General features: G+C 39.3%; 2 protein-coding genes and 1 long non-coding RNA gene across 4 annotated transcripts in view; all 3 read left to right on the top strand.

Moving 5' to 3' along the window:
* Positions 1-27,565, top strand: part of LOC141376283 (uncharacterized) — a 778,518-nt gene that overhangs the window by 367,952 nt on the left and 383,001 nt on the right. The gene's annotated exons all lie outside the window — the stretch shown is intronic.
* On the top strand, positions 2,718-14,690 carry gal3st1b (galactose-3-O-sulfotransferase 1b). 2 transcript variants are annotated; one of them, XR_012386065.1, is made up of 4 exons: positions 2,718-2,901; positions 9,787-9,927; positions 12,703-14,023; positions 14,079-14,690. XR_012386065.1 is itself a non-coding variant. In XM_001333351.8 (3 exons), exons 2-3 carry the CDS (start codon positions 9,818-9,820, stop codon positions 13,847-13,849), a joined length of 1,257 nt encoding a protein of 418 aa, XP_001333387.3. In that variant the 5' UTR covers positions 2,718-2,901; positions 9,787-9,817; the 3' UTR covers positions 13,850-14,690. The 2 variants fall into 2 exon arrangements, 1 of the variants encoding a protein (XP_001333387.3); XM_001333351.8 differs by having other exon boundaries at positions 12,703-14,690.
* On the top strand, positions 17,652-23,233 carry linc-epb41l4a (linc RNA epb41l4a). The gene is given in 3 exon segments (NR_036690.1): positions 17,652-17,910; positions 22,316-22,364; positions 22,454-23,233. It is a non-coding gene; the product is annotated as a linc RNA epb41l4a (long non-coding RNA).

Below are 27,565 nucleotides of genomic sequence, written 5' to 3'. Positions count from 1 at the left end.
CAGGCCCTTTTTGAAAATACCGGTAAATCCGTTCTGGCTATTTTCCAGAAAGAGAAGTTGTAACAGTAGCCCCTTTCACACAGTGATACCGGTAAATATCCGGAAAATTTCCGGAACGTTTTTACCGGTATATTCAAACAAGCGCTGTTCACACAGGCGAGGACGTTACGAAAATTTTCCGGAAAAGAGCATTCACACATCCATTCCAAAATACCGGTAAATTCTGACATCATTTACCACAAATGAGCTTTAAACGGCTGCGCTTGTGTTTGTAAACATTTGACTAAATTACAAACTCTGTGGATGATCAATATTGTGAACAACTTTCGCAGGATCACTTTCGCATGTCGAGATGTTCATGATATGTGTGTGTGCAGGCGCTCACAGGCTGTTCACAGGCACACGCAAAGCTTGAAGGTAAACAAACAACGGCTTATCATAAACATTTTATCGATGATTATTTACACAGTTGGCATTAAGATGAACATATAAACATTATCTGACTAACATCTAGCAGCTAAATGTGTCTGGAAAAATATTCAAAGGCTTTTATTCTCATAAACCGCGCGGACGTGAATGCGTCTGACTGTTGTGATTGGCTAAAGCAGACATTTCACGTCAGCACGTTCTAGACGTGCACGCGCTTATTACAGCAATCTTCCTTCTGCATTCACACAGCGCAGCATTCCGGCAAATTACCGGTAATGTTACAACTTCTCTTTCCGGAAAATAGCCAGAACGAATTTACCGGTATTTTCAAAAAGGACCTGTTCACACAGACAACCTTTCCGGAAAATTGCCGGTAATTTTCCGGAAAGGTCTGTATGTGTGAAAGGGGCTAGTATTAGTAATTTGCCGGAATGCTGTGCTGTGTGAACGCAGAAAGAAGATTGCCGTAATAAGCGCGTACACGTCTAGAACGTGCTGACGTGAAACGTCTACTTAAGACTTAGTCAATCAGAACAGTGAGACGCATTCACGTGCGCGCGGTTTATGAGAATAAAAGCCTTTAAATATGTTTCCAGACACATTTAGCTGCTAGATGTTAGTCAGATAATGCTTATATGTTCATCTTAACGCCAACCGTGTAAATAATTATCGATAAAATGTTTATGATATGTTTGTTTACCTTCAAGCTTTGCGTGTGCCCGTGAAACAGCCTATGAGCGCCAGCACACACACATATCATGTACATCTCGACATGCGAAGTGTTTCTCAATATGTTTTCATCGGAGTTGTACTCAATACTGATTCATTCACTGAGTTTGTGATGTAGTCAAATGTTTACAAATGCAAGCGCAGCCGTTTAGAGCTCATTTCTGGTTAATGATGTCAGAACTTACCGGTATTTTGGGATGGATGTGTCAATGCTCTTTTCCGGAAAAATTCCGTAACGTCCTCGTCTGTGTGAACAGCGCTTTTTTGAACTTACCGGTAAAGTCGTTCCGGAAATTTTCCATATATTTACCGGTATCACTGTGTGAAAGGGGCTTATGACATATAGTCAATAGCCCCTTTCACACCGGTAAATATATGGAAAATTTCCGAAACGACTTTACCAGTAAGTTTAAAAAAGCTATAAATTCAGATTTACACATTTACTCAAGTGAATAAACAGAATTAATAATGGGCTAAAAATCTGTGGAATTCTGCGGAAATTCTGTGGAAAATCTGCAGAATTCTGCGTGCGCAGATTCCGTGTGGGCCTACTGATAAGGTTAATGCACGCTTGGCATACTGTTGGAGGATCCTCAAGCCCGGGCCTCCCTCCTGTTGTGGTCAGGAGACAGAGGAAGGGCTCGGGAAGGTCTTGAGAACTCCCCTGATATTTAGCTAGGAAAAGAGGGGAAGGAGTCCAGGTTAATAGGGGCGATTCTTCAAAATTGAAGATGCCTGAGGTAGTGTGAGCAGACTATTCATGTGCATTTGAATTCATCTGATTGGATGGTCAAGTGATTGTTAATGCAGGACCAGCTGTGGTCAATCATAAGCATGTAATCCTCTTGAAATGTGCTTATAAAACATCACTAAGTAATTTGAACAAACGGCAAATGTAACTTTTCGAAGTGAAGCAGGAAGGTTGCTGGTTCGAGTCCCGGCTGGGTCAGTTGTCATCATTTCTGGGTGGAGTTTGCATGTTCTCCCCGTTTCCCCCACAACCCAAACACGTGCTCTATAGGGGAACTGATGAACTGAATTGGCCGTAGTGTATGAGTGTGTGTGTGTGAGAGTTTCCCAGTACTGGGTTGCAGCTGGAAGGGCATCCGCTGTGTAAAACAAATGCTGGATGAGTTGGCGGTTCATTCCACTGTGGTGACCCCTGATGAATAATGACTAAGCCAAAGGATGAAAAATGAATGAAATTTAAGTGAATTGAACACAAAACCACGAAGATGTCCCAAGAAACCTTCAGGAATTGTGTTGTTTTGGCTCATTTTGTATAAGTCATTTAAACAAACAGCGAATGTCATTGTTTTGAATGCAACACAAATACTCTAAGAAAGAAAAGCATGTTCTTTTTGCTGTGTGCTCATCGAAACCCGCCGTCAGACAAACTCCCTACAAAGATCAAGGTCAGCCTCAGCTTTTCACCCAGATCCAGGTGTGACCTTCCACTGCTTTATACAGACAGAAACTGAACTACCTCCAGACATCGGACACTATAACAGATCCCGCCCCATTCGTGGAAAAGAGAAGTGTGTGTTTCTTTCTCACTCGTAGGACAGGTTCCCATGAATGGTGGACGTGAACGAGGAGACATGAATGCAGCAGGCATGAATGCAGATGTCCGTCATTTTAATGGATGCCTTTACGCCACTGGAATGAGCATCTCAGACAGGGCAGAAGGTTTTGGGATGTTTACTGTGGTAACGCAGTACTGCTTTAACAAAAACTGATCAGGTAAGGCATTCACTGCTTAAATCTGTCCGTTTGATTAGTGTCCATGTTATAAATACAAGGATAAACCGCACTGTAAAGAATAAAAAAGTTGAGTTAACTTAAAGTTTTTAAGCAATCAGCTGCAAAGACATTTTGAGTTTATGAAGCTTCAGTGGTTGAAGTTGTGCAAATTATTCTGTGAAATATTTAACTTAAACCAGCCTCTTTAGTCAACTTTAAAAAAATAATAATAATAATTTGGCACAACTTCAACCACTGAAGCTTAATAAACTCCAAGTGTCTTTGTAGCCAGATGCTTTACATTTTTAAGTTATCTCAACTCTTTTTTATAAAGTGTACTTGAGAGTTTTTGTCTTGTTTCTAATCCAGAAATCACAAAATTCCTAAATCAAGAAGATTTTTTCTAGATGACAGTATTTTATTTCAGTAATCAAGACAATAAACCTTTGATTTCAGAAATCATGAGTCAAAATCAAGTGAGTGTTTCCTTAAAACAAGCTCAATAATCTTATGTCAACTTAAAAAACAAGAGTATTTTGCTTACCCCATTGGCAGATCATTGTGCTAGTACTGAGTGAAAACACAATTCATTTGGACTTAATATTTCTAAAAAAAAAAAAACAACAACAGCATTTTAACCTGTCTAATGCTAAATATTTAGATATCTGGACTAGAAACAAGATTAAAAACTCATATTTAGCAGTGTATTTCATCATGTGATCCCAGGTTAAATGTACATTATTAAAGAAAGTGTTTTATTTACCAGAACATCTGACTTCTGTCTTTTGAAAAAACATGCCATTCAGCACTAAAATAGATTAATATCTGGTTATTTATATGATTTTACCAACTTTAAGATTCTTTAAATTCTTTGATTTAAGCATAGACTTACTTCTAATACTTATTATGCATCACTGGCACCGTGTAACCGACACGGCATTACTGTAAATGTTATTTAAAGATGGCTGAAATGTTTTGCTGGAGATTAAGACTTTGAAACAAGAGTTGTACTTACAAACACTGGCATACGCCTGTTTGGGGTGTAAACACAAAGTAGGAAACAGTTTCCGTATAAATTATAGATCCTAAAAGTACATTTCTACCAAGACAAGTGTCACCTCATGCTTTAAACATAAATCAATTGATATTTATAAGAATATTCATGATTATGCTACTATAAATGTCTCTACGGTGGCTCCTGCACACTCAGAAATAAAGATATAAACGCGTCACTGGGGTGTACCTTTTCAAAAGGTACACATTTGTAGCTAAAAAGTCAATATTAATACCTCAAGAGTACCTAAACAGTACAAAAGTGTTCCTCTTCATTTTTTTCAGGTGCTAATATATAGTTTTGAGGTACCAATATGGACCCTTTAAGTACAAATGTGTACCTTTTGAAAAGGTTTCACCCCAGTGACAGCTCGCATTTCTTTATTTCTGAGAGTGTGTAATCCAATAATGCTCTGAAATTCTGAAAAGCTAACTTTATTATATTTTTAGTTTGTTTATAGCCTTGTTTTATCTTTTATTTGATGCATGTGGAGAATTAAGTTCATCTGATGTAAATCATGAGGTTTCATTCATGCTTTATGTGAAATATACACTGTAAAACCCCAAAGGTTAAGCTAACCACTTAAACTCTGCGGACCCGGTACCATGACGTCATCGACTTTCGCTTTCAGATTTAAAGGGCTAGCGTTGCACCAGACCCCCGTAAGTGGTGTCGTTTGAAAGTGTAGAATCTATATTTTATGCACATATGCATCACTTTGGTTTTCATTCTACTGTATAAAAGTTATTTACACTTAAATACACAGTATTTTGGATACCCGAGCTGGGTATTGAACATTGGTTCATTTTCATATTTTTTTACATGACACATGTACAAGTTATAGCTCAAATGAAAGCTCTTGCCGGTGCTCATACAGTTCTAGCATTCTTTTTGCTGAATTATATTCATATGCCAAACAGTTGTTGAATGAATCGTGGTGTTTCCATGGCGCAGAAGTGAAAACAATACATTAATGATCAATAAGCAGCCCCAGATAGCACAGACAGCTGTCATCTCTCACCTTATGCTGTGCGCTTCAGGGCCATTTCTCATCTGTTTTTAAGGTGATGTGCATAAGTAATCCTTTTTTATGTGTGATGTGGTCCAATCACAGTGAATTATGTTTGATCAAACAAAAGAATAGTGAAATATGAAAGCAATGATCGCTCCCTGTGGCTTGTACAGCACCTCTCATCAGTTGGAATACAATAACTTTTGCATAGATTATGGTAGAGACCTTTTTCTTTTTTCCTATGATTACAGACATGTGCAGGAACCACTAACATTAATTACAGCACGCTAGACCACACACAACCTAAAAGTTACACTTTCACATTTGAGTTTATAAAAAAATACAAAAAGTGCCTCTTTTTTTAGGTGTTTATTATAACACAGACAACATTTACAGATATTTTAAACACTTTCAATAGTGTTTTATGAAAATTCAAAGGGTTTTCTTTAAAATGATACCAAATTTTTGCATTTACACCTCTGCATGTGGATTTGGGAAGCTTTTAAATTTGGGTAGGCAAAATCCAGGTGGAAATCCCAAAATAGCAGCAGAGATTAAGTGGCTAACTCAAACCATTTGTTCAAGTTCAAAAACTAATCCGAATGAGTGCTGTGAACTAAATCCATTTGAGTAAACGAAGCGATCTGAGCACAGTAAAACCCAATAAATAAAGAGAACTCAAACTGAGTACTGTAAAACCCAATAAGTTAAGGCAACTCAAACCATTTGAGGAAACTGATTGTTACAAACCATTTATGTTTAAAAAGTAATCCTAATGAGTACTGTGAACTTAATCCATTTGAGTAAACGAAGCGATCTGAGCACAGTAAAACCCAATAAATAAAGAGAACTCAAACTGAGTACTGTAAAACCCAATAAGTTAAGGCAACTCAAACCATTTGAGGAAACCAATTGCAACAAACCATTTGAGTTAAACTAATCTATATGAGTACTGTGAACTTACTCTATTTAGGTTGAATAATGAAGTATTTAATGAACTCATTACAGTCAACACTGAGTTTAAAACTCTTTTCAAATGAGTAGAACTAACTCTCAGTCAATTTTGAGTTCACTACACTCATTTCACTTGATAAAGTTGACTGTTGGGTTTTAGACTTTATGTCCTCCAGTAATCTGATCTTAAAGTTTCTTATATTTTTTTTCCAGTCAGTTCTTTCTCCTCTGTCAGCTGATCGAGTGTAAAGATATGAGCGCACAGACTTCAGAAAGTAGTCTACTACTAGTGAGTCACTGCTCATTTAGGAGATATACAGGGCGTGTGCTATATTTCTAATAGAGTCATGTTGTAATTGGTGTTTTAACAGCGGCAAGCTGAGTTTATTAGCTCTACTTGTGTAACTACATTCTTCAGTAGCTCAGACTCATAAAACAATGCAGAACTTCCAGTAGCCACCTAATTTATCAAGCAAATAGCGGTGCAGCTTGAGAATAGATAAAGTAGATTCTGTAAAAATAGTTTATTACAGCCATCTACTGGTACTGGCCGCTTTAAGACAGATTACGATCGATCTGTGCAGCGCTGCATGAAGTCGATGTTTTGGATGCTGTCTATATTAGCAGCTTCATTAATAATTAATGTCAGTCTGTACATGCTCCGTATTGCCTTCGAAGGACACAGAATGTTTGCTGGGAGCTGTTATTTAGCGGAAGCAGAACACAGTTGACACATTTCGGCGCAACATTTCAACGAAACAGAAAGTAAATAAACGACATGCTGATACGACGCAGGTAAAAGCATCTTACGTGTGTGTACATGCGCAGTACATGAACGAAAGTGTTGTTAGTCCTTTTAGTGACAGAAAGAAGTCAAAATAATAGTAATAATAATTACTTACATTTATATAGCGCTTTTCTGGACACTCAAAGCGCTTTACACATTGTGGGGGAACCCCTCATCCACCACCAGTGTGCAGCATCCACCTGGATGACATGACGGCAGCTATTTTGTGCCAGACCGCACGCCACACACCAGCTGATTGGTGGAGAGGAGACAGAGTGATGAAGCTAATTATGATATGGGGAGGGTTAGGAGGACATGATGGGCAGAGGCCTGAATTTCTCTTTCAGAACTCTTTTCGAAGGACATCCTAGGATTTTTAATGACCACAGAGAGTCGGGCCCTCGGTTTAACATCTCATCCAAAAGACGGCGCTCACTGAGCAGTATAGCGTCCCCATCACTATACTGGGGCATTAGGACCCACACAGACCGCAGGTTGGGCACCCCCTGCTGGCCTCACTAACACCACACCTAGCTTTCCCATGTGGTACTGACCGGGCACAGCCCTGCTTAGCTTATGTGGGCGACCATGTGAGAGTTGCAGAAGTGTGGACATGGAGCGTTCCAGACAAAAGCACCATTTTAAATGCAACTGATTAGCGTAGATATAGCCTATGAGTGCTGATGAGGAACTGTTTTAATGAAGTATTTAATTCTTAAAACAACCAAATACAGTTATGAGGTCAAAGCTGTTATTTTTACACAGTTCTCGAATTTCTCAAACAGCCTAACACACACACACACACAGATCCAAATGCAGCTTTATTTTCGTTCCCAAAAGTAATCAAGGTTATGACAAGCCAAAGCAACAGTGCAAAAAATTCTGAGCACAACTAGATAAATACTTTGAAAAGACTAAGAAGCTAACAAACAGTAAAATCTGGCCAACTCAAGAGGCGTAAGTGCACACTAAACTAAACAGGTTAATGATACACAGCTCATTACAATGACTTAAATCAGATGAGTGAAGCATCTGGGGATCTGAAATCCCCAAATATGTCAGACGCAGTGCCCTCTAATGTCCACCATGAGCACTGCTGCCTATGGCTATATATAGTGTATATAACAGGGGTCACCAATCTCGGTCTAGGAGGGCCGGTGTCCCTGCAGGGTTTAGCTCTAACTTATCAGGTGTGTTTGATTAGGGTTGGAGCTAAAACCTGCAGGACACCGGCCCTCCAGGAACAAGTTTGGTGAACACTGGTATATAATATACACTCACCGGCCACTTTATTAGGTACACCTGTCCAACTGCTTGTTAACGCAAATGTCTAATCAGCCAATCACATGGCAGCAACTCAATGCATTTAGGCATGGTCAAGAGGATCTGCTGCAGTTCAGAGTGAGCATCAGAATGGGGAAGAAAGGAGATTTAAGTCACTTTGAATGTGGCATGGTTGTTGGTGCCAGACGGGCTGCTCTGAGTATTTCAGAAACTGCTGATCTACTGGGATTTTCACGCAAATGGCCTACAGAAAGATTATGTATTAAATACATTCACAAAGTCGAAAAACAAAGGAGGTTTTTGATATAATTTTAGTTAGTTTCAGTTAGTTTTGTATGTACACAACACACTTTTGGTTAGTTCTAGTTTTTTTAAAAACTCTTGTTTTTATTTTAATTTTAGTTAACGATAATTATTTAAAAATTTAGTTTTCGTTCATTTTTGTTAACTATAACATGGTTTTCGCTACATTCATTCTTCCGTGGCGGGGCGCCACACCAAAATTCATCCCGCAACGGCTACATTACAGCTTCTTAGTCAAAATATTCTGTCGTTTTTTAAATAGCAGGTTAAAATCGCACCGAAAAAGTATGTGAATAATAACAGCGCAAACTTTTCTGTGAGCGTAGTAGTGCTTTGCGTTCTGTTAAACCCTTAAAGGTGACGTGCTGACAGTCTGACTTACATGTGCGTGATGCGTGAAACCAGCCAACACGGCGTAGCTTTCAGTTATGATGAACACAGTTTCCATAATTATACTTTATTTATAGATAAAGGTCTGTGGCTCTGCATATAATGACTTTATCTTGCTGGAGTTTATAGCCGTTTCACTTTACTTCAGGACGCATTAATGCCGCGGTCCGCTCCGCAAGTCTGTCGGAGACATTCATAAATATTCCTAGCAAATCTAATAAATGTTGGAGACATACTCGCTACATAATCACACTCAATCACACTTCAGCCACGTTTATTTGAGGGCGCACAAGAAAATCTGCACTTGAGTAGTGTATATTTGAGGGCGCACAAGAAAATCTGCACTTTAGTAGTGTATATTTGAGGGCGCACAAGAAAATCTGCACTTTAGTAGTGTATATTTGAGGGCGCACAAGAAAATCTGCACTTTAGTAGTGTATATTTGAGGGCGCACAAGAAAATCTGCACTTGAGTTGTGTATATTTGAGGGCGTGCAGGAAGTTTTGTGCACGAACAGAGGAAATCGGCGCTCAAGCAGAGATTGACATGCACGTAGGCTATTACATTAATGCGATCTCGACTGAATACTTCACCCACGACATCTGTCAATGAAATAACGCCACATGTAGTGTAAAATGGCCAACAGAGTCTGCCGCCACATCTAGAAAAAATCCTAGAGGAAACACTGTATAATAAGCTTGGTTTGTGAAAACAGAAACTGCAAGAAGATGTATGACACGTAAACTAGTTCTCAAAAATGTTGCCCTGTGCACATATTCTCCTTCGATGAGCCTGACTCTCACGGCTTGTTAATTTAGGCTTTGCATGTGTACCCCTCAAAACCCCAAACCCCTGCGCCTCATCACACGCAGAGACAGACAGACAGTGAGGAGATTTGTTTTGCAAATCATTTCCTCTAAACACATTTCCAGTGAGCAAATATGTGATGAAGGCATTATGATGCATGACCAATCACTGAAGAACTGGCTTGACAAATTGGCAGTCAGTCAAAGGGTAATCAGTCATATCAGACTAGCCTCAGTGGTTTAAACAAGCAGCCACTAAGTGCTCTCATTTGTTTGTATACAATTGCATTTTCAGGAGAGCAAGAGAGTGTGGACGAGTGGATCAGATGGGGACCCGAGCAAAACGAAGGACGCAGAAGTTGTTTTTGGGAGCTTTTGTGATTTGCATCATGGGTTTCTACTCCTATACTGCACCGACCCTCCTGGCAACACACAGGTATGCCGACAAGACACATATACATTAATATACAGTTGAAGTCAGAATTATTCGCCCCCCTGTTTAATTTTTTCCCCAATTTGTGTTTAACGGAGAGCAGATCATTTTTTAACACATTTCTAATCATAATAGTTTTAATAACTCATCACTAATAACTGATTTGTTTTATCTTTGCCATGATGACGGCACTTAATATTAGACTAGATATACTTCAAGACACTTCTATACAGCTTAAAGTGACATTTAAAGACTTAACTAGGTTAGTTAGGTTAACTAGGCAGATTAGGGTAATTAGGGTAAGCAAGTTATTGTATAACGATAGTTTGTTCTGTAGACTGTTGAAAAAAAATAGCTTAAAGAGGCTAATAATTTGTCCATAAATTGGTGTTTAAAAAATTAAAAACTGCTTTTATTCTAGTAGAAATAAAACAAATAAGACTTTCTCCAGAAGAAAAAAATATTATCAGACATACTGTGAAAATTTCCTTGCTCTGTTAAACATCATTTAGGAAATATTTAAAAAAGAAAACCAATTCAAAGGGGGGTGAATAATTCTGACTTCAACTGTAATTAAAATAGCAGTATAGCAGAGTTATCTTGTGATTCTTGTTTTTTTATTTTCCCCCATTTATTTCTGCTTTTGAATTTCTTTATGGGACCTTGATCATTCTAGCAACAACATTTAACCACGAAAAGTTAAAAAAAAAAGACTTTTAATAGCATTTTTAATAGTTTAAAGTGCTATATTGTTTGAGTTGGGGTTGTATAATACGCTACAAAAACTTGCCTGCCAGCACATTTTCTGTTATTTTACATACTTATTTATATTACCTATTTATAGTATCATATATCCATTATATTGTATATTACAAAAATACAGATTATTTGAAACTACTCAATAAGTCACTCGGTTAAACTGTAAGGTTGAATTTTCAATATAAAAAGTCAACAGAGCAGAGATCAACATCCCATAATCCCATTCACAACTGTAAATAAACAAAAAAAACACAGAACAAGTATGTATATTATATACAATTAAAGTCAGAATTATTCACCCCCCTGTTTATTTATTTTTTCTTCAATTTCTGTTTAACGGAAAGAAGATTTATTTTTTTCAACACATTTATAAACATCATAGTTTAAATAACTCATCATTATTAACTGATTTGTTTTATCTTTGTCATGATGACAGCACATAATATTAGACTAGATATTCTTCAAGACACTTCTATACAGCTTAAAGTGACATTTAAAGGCTTCACTAATTAGGTTAACTAGGCAACTGTTTTTAAAAAAAATAAAAACTGCTTTTATTCTAGCCAAAATAAAACAAATAAGACTTTCTCCAGAAGAAAAAATATTATCAGACATACTGTGAAAACTTCCTTACTCTGTTAAACATCATTTAGGAAATATTTAAAATAGAAAACAAATCAAAGGGAGGCGAGTAATTCTGACTTCAACTGTATATAGTTAAAATTTGAAGTGGATCGCAACCTTTCTTCAAAGAAGTCTTAAACTATTGAACAACACCCATTATGGCTTGTATTAGGACAGTTTTGTTGTTATTGATCAGATTCAAATGCTGTATACACACACACACACACACACACACAGATGAAGTCAAAATTATTCGCCCTCCTGTCAAATATTTCTCTGATATTCTCATTGATATTTATTACTGTGAGGAATATTCAAATATATTGATATTTTTGACAACAGTATAAATCATTTTTAAAAATATATATTTATTTTTTATTTATTTATAGTTTTTTCCCTGTAGAAAATCTTATTTATTTCTATATATAAATTTAATTTTGCTTATTTATTTTGTTCCTGCCTACTTAACATTTTTAATCAGTCGTTAAGTGTCACTTTAAGCTGGTAAAATGACCAGGGAAACATTTATTCATTTTCTTGTTGGCTTAGTCCCTTTATTAATCCGGGTTCGCCACAGCAGAATGAACCGCAAATTCATCCAGCATATGTTTACATAGCGGATGCCCTTCCAGGTGCAACCCAGTACTGGGAAATGTCCATACACACTCATTCACACTTATACATGGACAATTTAGCTTACCCAATTCCCCTATAGCACATGTGATTGGACTGTGTTGGAAACCGGAGCAACCGGAGGAAACCCACACCAGCACGGGGAGAACATGCAAACTCCAGACTGAAGCGCCAACTAACCCAGCCGGGGCTCAAACCAGCGACCGTCTTGCAACAATTCTGTCTGGTTCTTGAATCTAATTGGCTGATAGCCGTGAGATATTTTGCCAGCAACAGCACACAAAGGCCTCTTCACCGTTGTGTATTACTCCGCCCACATACAAGCAGAGGACGCTCCAAAGTGAAGAGTCCTGGCTGGGCCGGTTTAAATCAGCTCGCATGTTCTCCCCGTGTTGGCGTGGGTTTCCTCCGGGTGCTCCGGTTTCCCCCACAGTCCAAACACATGCGCAATAGGTGAATTGATCAACTAAATTGGTCAATGTGTATGAGTGTGAATGAGTGTGTATGGGGGTTTCCCAGTGCTGGGTTGCAGCTGGAAGGGCATTCCCTGTGTATAACATATGCTGGATAAGTTGGTGGTTCATTCAGCTGTGGTGACCCCTGATAATAAAGGGACTAAGCTGGAGAATATATATAAGTCATATATTTTATATATGTAAAAGCCTTATATGTCATATGTGTCAGCATATATATCCATGTGTGTGTTTTTGTCTTCAAAGCAAGCTCAGAGACTGTGTTTCTGTTTCATTTCTCTCTCTTCAGTGTGTCTCTGGCTCCATGTGCACCAACCAGCGACACGTGGAACGGTTCCCGGAGAACTCTTCAAGAGCACAGGTCCTGCACACCTAAAGTCAACCTGATGTTCATGAAGACGCACAAAACGGCCAGCAGCACTCTCATGAACATCCTCCTGCGCTTCGGAGAGAAGCACCAGCTGAAATTCGCCCTCCCCGACGGCCGCAACGACTTCTTCTACCCCTCCAGCTTCTTCCGAACTCAAGTGAAGAGCTACCAGCCGGGCGTGTGCTACAACATCGTCTGCAATCACATGCGTTTCAATGCACCAGAGGTAGAGAAGCTGCTCCCAGCAGACGCCTTCTTCTTCACCATCCTACGAGATCCTGCCGAGCTTTTTGAGTCTTCCTTTCACTACTACAAAGGCTACGTCCCGCAGACATGGAGAATCCCGGGAGACAACCAGTTCAAGGAGTTCCTCAGCAATCCAAACCAATACTTCAACCCGACAGGAATCAACGCTTTCTACCTCAAGAATCTGCAGTTCTTCGACTTTGGCTTTGAGAATAATCTAAACTCCGACGATCCGAGAGTTCGACAAGGCATCGAGTACATTGAAAAGCGCTTCCAGCTGGTGCTGATTTCCGATCACTTCGAGGAGTCGCTGATCCTGCTGAAAGACGCTTTGTGCTGGCAGATGGACGACTTGATGTTTTTCAAGCTCAACGCTAGAAGCGTTTCGTCTGTATCTCCCATGAGCCCGGAGCTGAGGACTCAAGCTCGCCAGTGGAACGGCGCAGACTGGCAGCTCTACCAGCACTTCAACAACACGTTCTGGGCGCGTGTGGAGGCGTATGGGAAATCCCGTATGGAGGAGCATGTGAAGGAGCTGCGCAGGAGGAACGCGGAGATGGAGGCCATCTGCATCGACGGAGGCAGAGCTGTGGAGGCTAAAGACATCACGGACACACACATGAAGCCCTGGCAGCCGCTCGGGAAGGCCTCGATATTGGGCTACAACCTGAGGACAGACATCGACCAGCACTACCAGGAGCTCTGCAGGAAAATGCTGACCCCGGAGATCCAGTATTTGACTAATTTAGGCGTCAGTCTGTGGGTCACGCGGCTGTGGGGATGGTTTAAGGATAGTGTTGTGCAGTTTGGGTTGAGCTAGGTTTATATGTAAGATGTTTATATTCGTTATGAATGTGACTATGAGTAGTCATTTGTGGTGTTTTGCTTTTATAATTATTAGTGCTGCAGATTCATCGCAATTATTCACATCCAAAATAAAAGCTTATGTATGTACAGAATATATATATATGGGCAATATCACACGAGTAGCAGGGTGCTATGGCTGTATATCAGCACTGGTGGGAGGCGTGCGTGGTGCATCCCACCAGTGCTGATATACAGCCATATCGAACTGCTACTCGTGTGATATTACGTTTATACAACAGTTCCACGGCACAATCGTGTATATAAAAAAGAAAATCAAACGCAGGGAGTCTAAAACCCTTTTGTATGAGGAACTACTTTCTTCCGCCATTCATTCACATCTGCAGCTGACGTCAGAACAGCAGAAGCCGTTACTAATTCACCAACGTCACTTTAGAGCTAGTGTTTGAATGATTCTCTAGCGTAATGTCTAATGATGACAAAACTGCAGATTTTGCTTACATTTTAAGATTAAAAGGCTGAACGTGACATGAAATAGGTCTCCAGAGATATCTCCCTACAGTTTATTACAGTCTACAGTATTTCTCTGTTGCTGTCGGTATTGAGACGGACGCCAGGTGTCCTGCGTTTACCTGGAGACAGGTATGAAAAAAGGAGACAAAAACTATTTCGCTCCTCCTATTGGCCTTTATGCGTTTCTTCCAAGTGATGTCGACTACATACAGGCCAGTCAACGACAATGAGGAGGCAAAAGGAAAAGAAAAAGCCACTCAAACATCCATCGCAATATAAAATGTAACATTATTGAAATAAAAGAATAATACTGCGACCTGAAATGAACTGTGCTCCCATATATGCGTGCTTACCAAAAAGTTGCTTACATCTCAAAGGTCCTCTTAAAGGGGACATGACATTCATACACAATGCATCAAACATTAAGCCAGTGGTTCTCAAAGTGGGGGTCGGGACCCTCTGGGGGGTCGCGGGACAATGACAAGGGTTCGCTTGGTGATATCCAAAACTCAAATAAATTTTATTAAACTATTAGAATTACCATATTTTATTCATAACCGACAGAATATAGTTAATAGTTGCATTAAAGAAACAGCAACATAAAAATAACAATCAGCCATCAGCCTTTAATTTTAAAAGCAAAATGTAATTAAATCCATAAATTACTTTAAAAAACATTATATGGCTAATAGACTATTGCATTTTTGTGTTGTCAATAAGCTCATGTTTATATTTGCCTATAGTTGTGTCTGCAACGTTTACATATTTACAGTACAACCACCTTGAAAAATGGGGGTCGCGAGCCACTGATTTGATTATTTTTGGGGTCGCGGGCTGGAAAGTTTGGGAACCCCTGCATTAAGCGACCATTACAATATCACAATAATTAACCCCGGAAAAAAGCAGCGCAGCCACCAGACTGCTGTTGTGTTTGCGTTAAGAAGGGACGAGGCTGAATCCAACTTCATATTCGCAGCTTCTTATTGGCTCTATCTGGTCCACCTTAAAAACCGTGATGCTTCCATTTTTTAGCTTCTTATTTGCGCTCAACAGTTGTAATCTTCTAAGCTTATTATGCTGTCCTGGCGCCATCTTGTGGATAGACAACGTCAACCGTCTTTACTAATGGACACCGATGCGCTGTCTCTCAGAAATGATATTTTAAAATAGCCACTATCCTTGATAATAAACTGCATAGTTGCAATCTAAACAACTACATTCTTGACTAAAATAGCCTCGAAAGTACATTATGTTGCCAAACAGCAGGAATATTTGTCAAACTGTAGTGTCTCTCCGCTTGTATGTGGGCGAAGTAATACACAAAGGTGAAGAGACCTTTGTGTGCTGTTACTGGCAAAATATCTCACGGCTATCAGCCAATCAGATTCAAGAACCAGACAGAACTGTAGCGCAGTGGGTAGCACGTTCGCATCACCGCAAGAAGGTCGCTGGGTCGATCCTCGGCTCAGTTGGCGTTTCTGTGTGGAGTTTGCATGTTCTCCCTGTGTTGGCGTGGGTTTCCTCCGGGTGCTCCGGTTTCCCCCACAGTCCAAAGACATGCGGTACAGGTGAATTGGGTTGGCTAAATTGTCCGTAGTGTATGAGTGTGTGTGTGAATGTGTGTGTGGATGTTTCCCAGAGATGGTTTGTGGCTGGAAGGGCATCCGCTGCGTAAAAAACTTGCTGGATAAGTTGGTGGTTCATTCCGCTGTGGCGACCCCGGATTAATAAAGGGACTAAGCCGACACGAAAATGAATGAATATATATATCTATATATATATATATATCTATATATATATATATATATATATATATATATATATATATATATATATATATATATATATATATATATATATATGTGTGTGTGTATATATATATATATATATATATATATATATATATATATATATATATACACATTTGCAGATTGATTTGCCATGGTGTTCACATGCTCAACAGAAATGACTGTGATTGGCGGCGAAGGTCATCAGTTCACCGAACTCACCGCTGCTTACTGAGTGCAACCACAGATACAAGGACACTGGGGTGTTTCCTATGCAACCCATACTGCCAAACCACCAGGAGACGCCCCTTACTCTTAACTGTGAATATGTTCTGTGCTATCATTTTATTTAGGCATGAAAACACTTTAATAAATATAAAAACTGAGCGATTCCTCTCCTTTCCATTACAGGCGCCGTCGCCTCCCTATGCAATCCTCAAAACAGTCATGTAACGATAGCGGGGACTGTCAGACACACTCCATAGTTATAAATAGACGCTGTTTCCCAAACGAATTCTGTATATTTGAAGCGGAGCAAAAGTCTGGGTTTGGGTGTTTGTTTGAATAGACATATACGCATAATTAATAATAATATTAATATCTAAAGATGTCAATTTTGGTGGGTTTTCTTTCAAACACGACTAATTTTGTCTTAAATGAGCATAAAAATTTGGGAAAGCAATCGAATGCTTTCATTTTAATGTTAGATGTGTGCATTTTTTAAAGTGACACCTCTGTTAATCAAATGAAAAATCCCAATGAGATATTAATTTGCTGCTCTTTAATCAGAATGTTTCAGTTATACAGTGAAGAAAAGATTAATGAGATTTGATACCTTGACTCTATTTCTTTAAAATAGCTATTAATTTTAATTGTTAAACTGTTTGCTAATTTATTTGTAGCTTTTTCTAATGTATACTACTTATTATATATTTCGTAAATAACAGTAATAGTTATAATAATAAAACATATTACTGACAGCACAGTAGCGCAGTGGGTAGCATGATCGCCTCACAGCAAGAAGGCTGCTGGTTAATAGTCAGAAGTGTATGTGTGAATGGGTGTGTATGGATGTTTCCCATTGAGGGGTTGCGGCTGGAAGGGCATCTTCTGTGTAAAACATATGCTGGATGAGTTGGCGGTTCATTCCGCTGTGGCGACCCCAGATTAATAAAGGAACTAAGTCGAAAAGAAAATGAATGAATGAATTACTGACTGTTTAACTCTTTATTCACAATGAAACAGCTCCAGATGAACTTATTTAGTTATTTTGATAGAATATTTATTGTAATATTAATTTGGTGATTTTTGGGGGCATATACCTTATTTTTACATCCCAATGTTGACAGATATGAACTCACCCAAACACTGATCATGTCAGAATTAAATTTTTGGGTGAACTATCCCTTTAAAAAAGTCGATTTCCGCGGACTTGGCAACCCTGAATCCGACGCCCGCACGCAGAAGGGGAGGAGCCTCACACGCCCCCGCCCACCGTCGGGTAATCATCGGTCTGTCTGAACCGAACTGCAGTGCAGAGCCGGAATGGGGGGCTTGGCCCCGGTCCAGCACGGTCAAAATTAGCTCTCTGTTGAATTACATGCAGTCAGCCAGTGGAAGCGGCTGAGCTCCAGTCCGGCAGCCTTGTATGGGGAGTCCAAACCCCGCAAGGCTGCCGCTCGGCTCCGCGTTCGTCCACAGACGCCTTTTCCAGCAGCAACTTTACAGCGACAGGACAAGAACAAAGGCTTCACCAGTAAGTAAACCTCCACACATTCGCCAAAAGTTCAGAAACACACATACTAGTCGATTTAGGCTAACCGGGAGTTGTTTAATGCTAGCTAGTGAGTCTTTTAGCACTCCTCGAATCGAAGCTAATGTGATATTCCCGCTCCAAAACTGCACACAGACCGCATGGAGAGCTGCTGTTAAACCCCGAAAAGCAGGAATAACGAAAGTGCCACAGCAGATGTGCTGATATATCCCAGCAGCGCCTCCTTTGTTCTGCTGCTGAGCAGGAAAGTCTCAACTTGATCTGCTAGATTCAGTTTAATAAACGACAGAAAACTGCTGGAGAGATGAGATCTGGAGACCACTGCAGGAACTGAATGTACCATTTGTACCCAGACACACACACATACACACACACACAGACGGGCTGTATTCCCCCAGTCTGCCACCTACACAACACACTGTGCACACACACACACTCCAGCTTTAAAGCATTATCTGGGTTATTGAGGTTAACAATAAGAAACTTCAGCCTGTTTTAGCATTGCACTGTTAAAGTGAGCTGTAGATAATATTCATCTGAGGGGGGAAAAGCAGACATCATTTGCAGTCTTTCGATGCCAGACTCATTTCTCGGTTCATGTTAGGACAAGGTGTCTTTCCCCCCCTCTTCTTCCATTTCCACCCTATTCAGCAGAGCCAGAATGCTGCGTCCTCCGAGCAGGAAAGCCACATTTCTCCCAAACGCCGGCACTGTCTGGGGAGCTCCGAAGCAGTTGCAATCATGGCACAGTCCTAAATTTAGACACAGAGATGAAGTCATGCATACGGGCATCGGTGGAGACGTGTCTCCTGTGCTGTTAGTGATTTCAGCATCATGCAGATCCGCTTCTGCCAGGCATGAGAAATGATTAATGTGGCATTTCAGACTTTAAATCACAAGATTCTGCTTTATTGCATTGCATGAAATCAGTATGCATGCAGTTATGCTATATCAGTGCATGCAGTTATGCTTGATTTTTAGGCTCTTATTTTATTATATAAATTTTTTAAAAGTAATATTAATGTGTGTACATGCAGTGCTAAATGAATGATCTCTCTTTTAAATAAATATGCTTTACAGTAATATATTTGTGCATATGCATCCTAAATTGGAGCTGATCCAAGCTCATAGTCTAAAAAATGAGCACACCCAAATGAACATGTTAGGTAAAAATAAAAAATAACATTTAAATAAACTAATAAAATCAAGAGAGTGTCAAAAAATCTCAATTTTAGTTGTAGTTTTGTGGTTTGCATCTTAATAATTTTGTATTTAAATGCATTACTTTTCTTTTATATTCCTTCTATTGTTATTTTAATGCATATAACTGTTTAATAAATCAGCTCTGATCACTGATCAGTGGTTAAAAGTGTGCATTTTCAGAAGTGTTTATGCTGAGCACTCTATATACAAACATCAGCAGACGTCTAATAGGGTAGCATAGAGTATGCTTGGCATGTCAGCAGGGGCGTGTTTCCACAAAATCGCTCTGTTCTGCAGCAGGCGGACGGGTGGGTTCATCGGGTTCATGCGCGCTCAGTATGGCGGGATGAGGCGGGGGAAAATGTGACCTCGTTTGACTGGATTTGGAAGCGCTCCAAGCTGCAGTCAGGGAAGCGGAATGGGAGGCAGGTGCCTGGCTCCACTATTGCAGCCATGTGCATTTACTTAAGAGAAATGCGTGTGTTGCAGTGTTGTGTGTGTTTGCGAGTCAAAAGCCCGGCCCAGCGGTGGTGCATGTTGCAGGCTTGCACCGAGAATATCAGATGGATTTTTTATTTTTTTTGTCATCGTCTGACTCAGCAGGAATGTGGGAGGATGACGCTTTCGTCAGAGCTTCAGAGATTATGACCGGAAATTTATTACACATTATGAATGCATCTAACCTGCTTTATTGGGATGTTATTCTGGTTGTGGAAGAGGAAAATTAAATCCAGTTCAGTTTTTTACTTTTTAATTTTTAATTTATTAATTTTTTTGTAAAAAGTTAAATTAAGCATGACATTTTTAAGAGTTTTTATTGTTAAAAAAAAAAAAATTAACTACTAAGTTTAAAATATATATTTGTTTTCTGTTGGATTAAAGATGACCTGTTATGTCCATTTTACAAGGTGAAATAAGTCTCTGATGTTCCTAGAGAGTGTGTAAATTTTCAGCTTAAAATAATAATGTTTTCTAGCTCACTGAAATTGACCCTTTCAGGGTTTGATCCTGATTGTGGCGTTTTGGTGACTGTCACTTTAAATTCAAATGAGATTGTGCTCTTTTCACAAAGAGGGCGGAGCTATAAACAGCATAGTGGTGTGTGTCAGCATAGTGGCTGATTCAAAAACATGACAAAAGTCCTATGCTAATGAGGGAGAATAGTCATTAGTGGGCGGGGCTTTCCCCCTCTGATGACACATACACATAAGGGAGAATGTCAATCAAAGTGTTTCTGCATGTTTTTATCAAGGCTGACTTTAATAAATAGAATTTGTGCATTTTTATCAATAGAAGTTTATATCCACACTGCTGACACACAGTTGTAATTAAACCCCTTATAAAAGTCATTAGATCCTCTTTAAAGTATTGTGTCTTTTTTATTATTGAAATAATCAGGGGACTTTAGAAGTGACTTGTTAGAGGTCATTCAGTGTGACAGGATCAAGAAATATTAATAAGCATAAATATTTGATCATTTCATCTTTGCATCATGTTGTGGTAACCCAAGTTACAAAACCACGTTTTATCTTGAAGTTTAACATAAGGTGCCTGATTTATTTTTAGGTTTGGTCTTTTTAGGTTATTATGTTAGACTTTCGGTGTAATGCACACTTGCTGACTGCATTGTTTTAGTTGATACAAATACATTATCTAGTCATCTCAGCTTGCATTAGTCAAACTGTATCACTTTAAAGATAACATTCAGCATTTTAATAATAATAATTATCTATGTATGTGTGTGTGTTTGTGTGTGTGTGTGTATATATATATATATATATATGTGTGTATATATATATATATATATATATATGTATATATATATGTATATATGTATATGTGTGTGTATATAATATATATATATGTATGTGTATATGTATGTGTATATGTATGTATATATGTATATATATATATATATATATGTATGTATGTAAAAACTCACATATATATTATATGTGTGTGTGTATATAATATTTATTTATATATATATATATATATATATATATGTATGTATGTATGTGTGTGTTCTGTCTGGATCTCGAATCTGATTGGCTGATAGCCATGATTTATTAAATTAATATTTAAGATTTAATTAATATTTACTTAACCCTTTGTGTATTACTCCGCCCACATACAGCCAGCAACAAGCAGACACTACAGCTTGGCAAATATTACTGTTGTTAGACCACCAAATATACTTTTGAGGCTTCTTTAGTCAAGAATGTAGCTGTTAAGATTGCAACTATGCAGTTTATTAGCAAGAATTAGAGCCTATTTTACAATATTTACAATTTCTGTGACAGTTGACGTTGTCTATCCACAAGATGGCGCCAGAACCGCATAATAAGCCCCTGCTCAGTGTGTTCTCTTGAGCGCGAATTAAAAAGCTCAAAAACGGAGGCCTCGTGGTTTTTAAGGTGGACCGGATAGAGTCAATAAGAAGCTGCGAATAAAAAGCTGGATTCAGCCTCGTCCCTCCTTATCGCAAACACAACAGCAGTCTGGTGTGAAAGCTCTGTAGACGGATGGCACGTTGGATGGCATTTCATGTCACGTTCAGGCTTAAAATCTTAAAATGTGAGCCAAATTTGCTGTTTTGTCATCACCTTAAGGGGGTCACACTCCAGAAGTGCCGCATTACATTACGCTAGAGAATCATTCAAACACTAGCTCTAAAGTGACCTTGGTGAATTAGTAACGGCTTCTGCTGTTCTGACGTCAGCTGCAGATGTGAATGAATGGCGGAAGAAAGTAGTTCCTCATACAAAAGAGTTTTAGACTCTCTGTGTTTGATTTTCCTATTTGTATACACAATTGTGCCGTCGTACTGTTGTATAAATGCAATATCACACAGGTAGCAGTGTGCTATGGCTGTATATCAGCACTGGTGGGGTGCTAAGGCTTATTCTATTCACCTGTACTGCATGTGTTTGGACTGTGGGGGGATCCAGAGCACCTGGAGAAAACCCACACCAATGCGGGGAAAACATGCAAACTCCACACAGAAATGCCAACTGACAGAACTGATGCTCAAACTAGCGACCTTCTTGCTGTAAGGCGATTGTGCTACCCACTGCGCCACCGTGCTGCCCCTGTAAATGGACTTGTAAAGTCATTTTTGGCTAATCTAAAGGCGCTTTGTTCTGATTATAACATATTAAAAAATGCACTCTTTCTCCTGCAGGTCCTGTTTTCAGGATGACGTCGACTGAAGCAATGGGGGATCCCATTAGGTTGGTGGATTGGCCTGGTAATCTGAGGGTTTAATGACCTCACAGTGCCCGATCGGTGATTTCCATCTATTGTGTGTTCACTTCCTCAGAGTCGACAGCTGTGTTCCTGAACCCGCCGGAGCACAGAGGAACGTCCACCAGACATCCACATTCCCTCTGTCTGATGCTGGATAAAGAACGGCCCTCGGGAGGGGGGGGAAGCATATTCTCCGTGTATATTGTTTTTTATTTCCTAAAATCATGTATATCCTTATTTTGTATGGTTCTGGCGTGCGGTACAGGTGAAATATGATGCTGGGGCTCTTCCCTCATCTATGTGATTAATAACATTTAGACAAAACCTGGGACTCTAAGCCTTGATGATATGCTCTTCAGAGGGAACGGCAGTAAAGACACAAAAGCACCTCAAGACAGACCTGACAGACTGGAGCTTCACATGTCTGTGTTTGCAAACTGCGGGGGTCCGGGACCCTCGTGGCGGCGGCAGCAGCACGTCTTCCACTTGTCCACTTCTACTTTGCACGGCTGGACTCTTTCATACCTCTGTGAAAAAACACAAAAAAAAAAAAAATCATCCACCGGTGTTTAACAGTGTTCATGCGGTAATGATGCGATGTGGGAAACACGAGCAGTGTTTTCTTTAGGAGGCCGATTCCAGTGTCAGGGTTCCCATAGAAATGTTAATCGATTCTTAAAATGAGCATTTATAGATCTGGTATGGTCACGGAATTTATTAGATTCGCATAAGGAGTCATGAAAAGTGCACCTGATTGGGAGCTTTTCTTTCTGAGTTTGTGCTGCTCTCAGTTATTTAATCAGCGTGACGCTAGATTTGTTTCAAATACCAAAAAAAAATTGTATTAAATTAATGCCGAAGTCCACGTGAATTAGAAAGTAGAAGTACAGAAACTTTCATCTCAGTGTGTTGATGCATTTCCAACTAAAACTGAATATTGAGTAGGGGGTGGAGCTTTATTTTAGAATGTTGATGTACCTCCAACTGAAATAGAATATAGAGTGGGGGCGGGGCTTTATTTCATTGTGTTGATGTACTTCCAACTGAAATGGAATATTGAGTAGGGGGTGGAGCTTTATTTCATTGTGTTGATGTACTTCCAACTGAAATGGAATATTGAGTAGGGGGTGGAGCTTTATTTCATTGTGTTGATGTACTTTCAATTGAAATGGAGTATTAAGTAGGGGGCGGAGCTTTGTTTCAGAACGTACTTCCAATTGAAATGGAGTATTGAGCAGGTGGTGGAGCTTTATTTCAGTATGTTGATGTACTTCCAACTGAAATGGAATATAGAGTAGGGGGCGGGGCTTCATTTTTGCGTACAATTCCCTTGTAGCCAACTAACTCTAAAAGAGATGTGGCTAAGAATGTCATTTCTGAAGCGTCAAAGCATACCTGCCAACATTCCCGTTTTCCCCGGTAGTCTCCAGTATTTCAGACCCATCTCCCGTATTGTTCTGTCTCACCGAAATAGACCCCATCACCTCCCCCCACCACAAATGTTGGCAGGTATGCGTCAAAGTGATGTCAACAAAAGAACCGCCAATCAAAACGCAGAAGCAAATGGTCAGATATTGCGATACTGGAATTCAATACCTGTACTGATATTTTAAAAATGTTGACCTTAAACAGTGCTGATGATCTTAAACAGTGCTGATGATCTTAAACAGTGCTGATGACCTTAAACAGTGCTGATGATCTTAAACAGTGCTGATGATCTTAAGCAGTGCTGATTTGCCATTGTGTTCATGTACTCAACAGAATTGACTGTGATTGGCCATGACGGTCATCAGTTCACCAAACTCACCGCTGTTTACTGAGTGATCTTCATGGCTTTAAAATGCTCCAGTGTTCATATTTATGTTTACAGCGGTGAGTTTGGTGAACTGATGACCTTCAGGACCAATCACAGTCATTTCTGCTCAACAGCGCTCGAATTAAATAGACGTTTTAAAATTCCATTAATGATCGTTATTGAATTCTAGTATAATGACAACACTACGATCAGAAAACCAACAGTTTTTTTATTGCACACCTAGGAAAATAAACAAATTAAATTTCCATTTCACACAGACTTTAAGTTCTGTGGGAACCCTGCAGTATTGAATGTTGTTTTTGTTGCCATTTTTGTTTAGTTCGAAATCTCTTAGAAGTATTTGAAATCAAAACTCGCACCTTAATGTTAATTGATCATGTGGTTATCGACTGGTGACCATTACCAAGTCATTGCCAAACATGGTGGTCTTTCACTACCAAATAAGGCACACTGACTCAAGCACTTTGAGGTCCCTCCTAGATCCTCCATTCTTACGTCGTTTTCATCACTAAAACGCATCGCCATCAGTCAAAACTCACACCTTACAGTATTTACTAAGGCTAAGAGTCCCCACTTCTCATGCGGTTACTAAAAACTTAAAGCTACAGAGTTCATCTTTTTTCGATTGGTTGATTTTTGTAGGTTTTCGCTTCAGTTTAGCTTTTTAATTTTGATCGTTTTTGTTTGCTTTGCCAGTATATTAAAGTGTAATCATGTACGTTGTGCTATAGAAATAGCTGTACAGACGCATTGTTTCCTTGTGGTAAGTGACTGAGATGCTGCCACGGATTTGAGACACTGATGAATGGTGCTATTTTGGACTTTAATCTGCTCCTTGGTAAGGAAGCTCAGATGGGTTTTGTTTTATATTTTCATGTTCGGAAAAGGAGGTTGTTGGTTCTTTGTTGTCTGGTTGTCGTAATTCGGATCGGATCGACTTTATTCCCCCCTTGTTGTTTCTGTGTGGCTTTCTCATTGGACAGACAAAAACTGATTTGTTGAAGAGTTGGCGTTTCGTTTTCGTTTCTTTACTTTAAATTAAAAAAAAAGACAAAGGGTAACACTTTACAGTTGGGTTGCATTAGTTAATGCTAATTTACTAACACGAACAAACAGCAGTCAATGCGTTACAGTATTTATTAATTAGTTAAAGTCGTTCATTGTTGGCTCTTGTTAACTAGCAGTATATTAACTAAAAGTGAAAGTTGAACTAATATTGAAGGTGCTGTATGTACGTTTTTGACTCTTTTAAAGCGTAAAAATACCTTAATATGTTTGCAGATATTTAAGGTGCTTTTACACCTGTTAATCGATTCATTTGTTCCGAAACAGGGATTAAAAGCGTCACATTGTTGCTCTTTGTTCTTGGTGCAGTTCATTTTCACACGGCAAAGTTTTTAAACGAACCCAAATAGCTAAAACAGCTAAAACTCGCAATTTCCATGAGATTATCACTTGTTTGCGGGTATCCGGGGGTCTCTGCATTTGTGGGAGACTAACGGAAATTCCAGGAGACTTGGGATGTCTGGAATGACCTCCCGCCCTACTCATAACTCTCTCTTCATATAGCCATATGCCTCTTACAAATCCATAAACCACTGTGATATAGCCGGGCTTGAATTGTATCACTTTCTCACTACAATCAATCCACTTCGGAGTTCGTTTCAATCGAGCCGATACCTCCTCATTCAGGCGATTGTTTAGGCGCGGATCCAAGCGCAGTTGCTGGATTCACATATCACAAACGAACCGCGCTAACTGGGCAAACGAGACTAATCTAGGTGTGAAAGCACCCTAAGAAACATGATTAGCTTTGAAAATGTGCGTTACGTGGTGGAACGTCTGCCTTCGTTTTGGTTGATTTACCCGCCCAATGCCAGTTACCTTGATGGAAAACAGCATATTTCGTTCATTCAGTCATCAGGGCTTAAATACAACCTCCGATGGACACTAAACTCTCGGAAATGAGAAGCAGATTCAGGGTTCCACTTGAGGTTATTAATTAGCGTTAATATAATTATTACAAATGTAAACATTAAATCAGCAGGTTACATTGTAACCCCGTGCCCTAACAACAGGCAATTTGGCGGTTTTCACCAGATAAAACATTGTAGAAACATTTAAATACAGCTATTCAGAAGCACAGAATAGTGCACTCGCTGCACTCCAACGAGATAGCAAGGTTTATAATCGAATGAATACATATTAATCCTTTAACATTACTATATGTAGATGCTGAATGATTGAGGTTTGTTAACTAGGCTTGCACTGAGTGTCAAACGTACACACTGCACCTTCATTAAATACTGTAACACTAGTATTGATCATGAGTAAATCCATTACCTAATGAAAACTGTAAATTGTGACCCAAACGTTTTCCTCAAAGATGATTATTTGCGAAACTCAGAAATCCAAGACGGTCGGAGCAATCACAAAACTGCAATTAATAACACTATTTACCCTTTAATGTAAAGGTTTAATTCAAGGAGTAGTTACAGTTCCTGGCACTAGTCACTTCGGGATTTAGCGAACTCGGTCTATAGTAGATCTCATGCATACAAAAGCGGGAGCGAAGTTCATGATTTTCGTTCCTTAAATACATCGAGGACGCTTTCAGATACATGAAACATCGCTGCAAAAACACGAAGGACGTCTGTGATTGCTGTTGTATTCCGCTGCGCACGGCCCCAGAGCGACGGCGGTCTATGTAGTGTATATAAACCAGGGCAGATTTCTCATCAGCTGTTTCCTACACCAGCTGGGAATGTCTTAATACGCATTAAAAAAAAGAAACAATCATCCGTTTAGCGACACCGGGTCCTCCGATGTATTTTCTACCGCAAAAAAATGTAGCATCGAAGAATAAACAAACCATTGACATCTATAGCAACTGGTTTTCTAAACGAGTTAAACGCCTAAAGCGCTCTGTTTATTGTTTATTTGTTCGTTTAATTTAAGTAGCATGATATCGTCACTTGGTATTTGCAGTTTTGTCTTTGCTTCCAGTTCACATTTAACAGTCCTAATTCAAAGACCAACTGGAAAGCCCACATTAGTTTCGTAGTCTTCCATTTATTGTTTATTTCCACTACAATGGGAACCGTCCCAGCTTGCTCTAGTCTTTCCTTAGTGCTTTACGGCATATCGACTGCATGCTCTCGGCTCTTCCTTCTTTCTCTTTTTGGTTTCTGATCTGAATAATTCTCCTTGCGTTTTTTTTTTTTTCCTCCATAGATTAGGTATTGCCTACTGTGTTGTAAATAGCCAGTGAATAGCTTTTAGTATGTTGAATTATTCTGTAACAATTGTGTATGATTGGTGTACAACACATGAAGTCCGGCCTGGTCATCTATATGAAGATGTACTGGT

Source organism: Danio rerio, chromosome 10 (genome assembly GCF_049306965.1).
Source record: "Danio rerio strain Tuebingen ecotype United States chromosome 10, GRCz12tu, whole genome shotgun sequence".
Lineage (NCBI taxonomy): Eukaryota > Metazoa > Chordata > Actinopteri > Cypriniformes > Danionidae > Danio > Danio rerio.
This window is presented reverse-complemented; position numbering and strand designations above follow the sequence as displayed.

Coding starts and splice junctions, on each gene's coding strand:
- gal3st1b (XM_001333351.8), top strand. CDS start 9,818: ATGGGGACCCGAGCAAAACGAAGGACGCAGAAGTTGTTTTTGGGAGCT. Junction 9,928..12,702: donor ACCCTCCTGGCAACACACAG/GTATGCCGACAA, acceptor CTCTCTCTTCAG/TGTGTCTCTGGCTCCATGTG.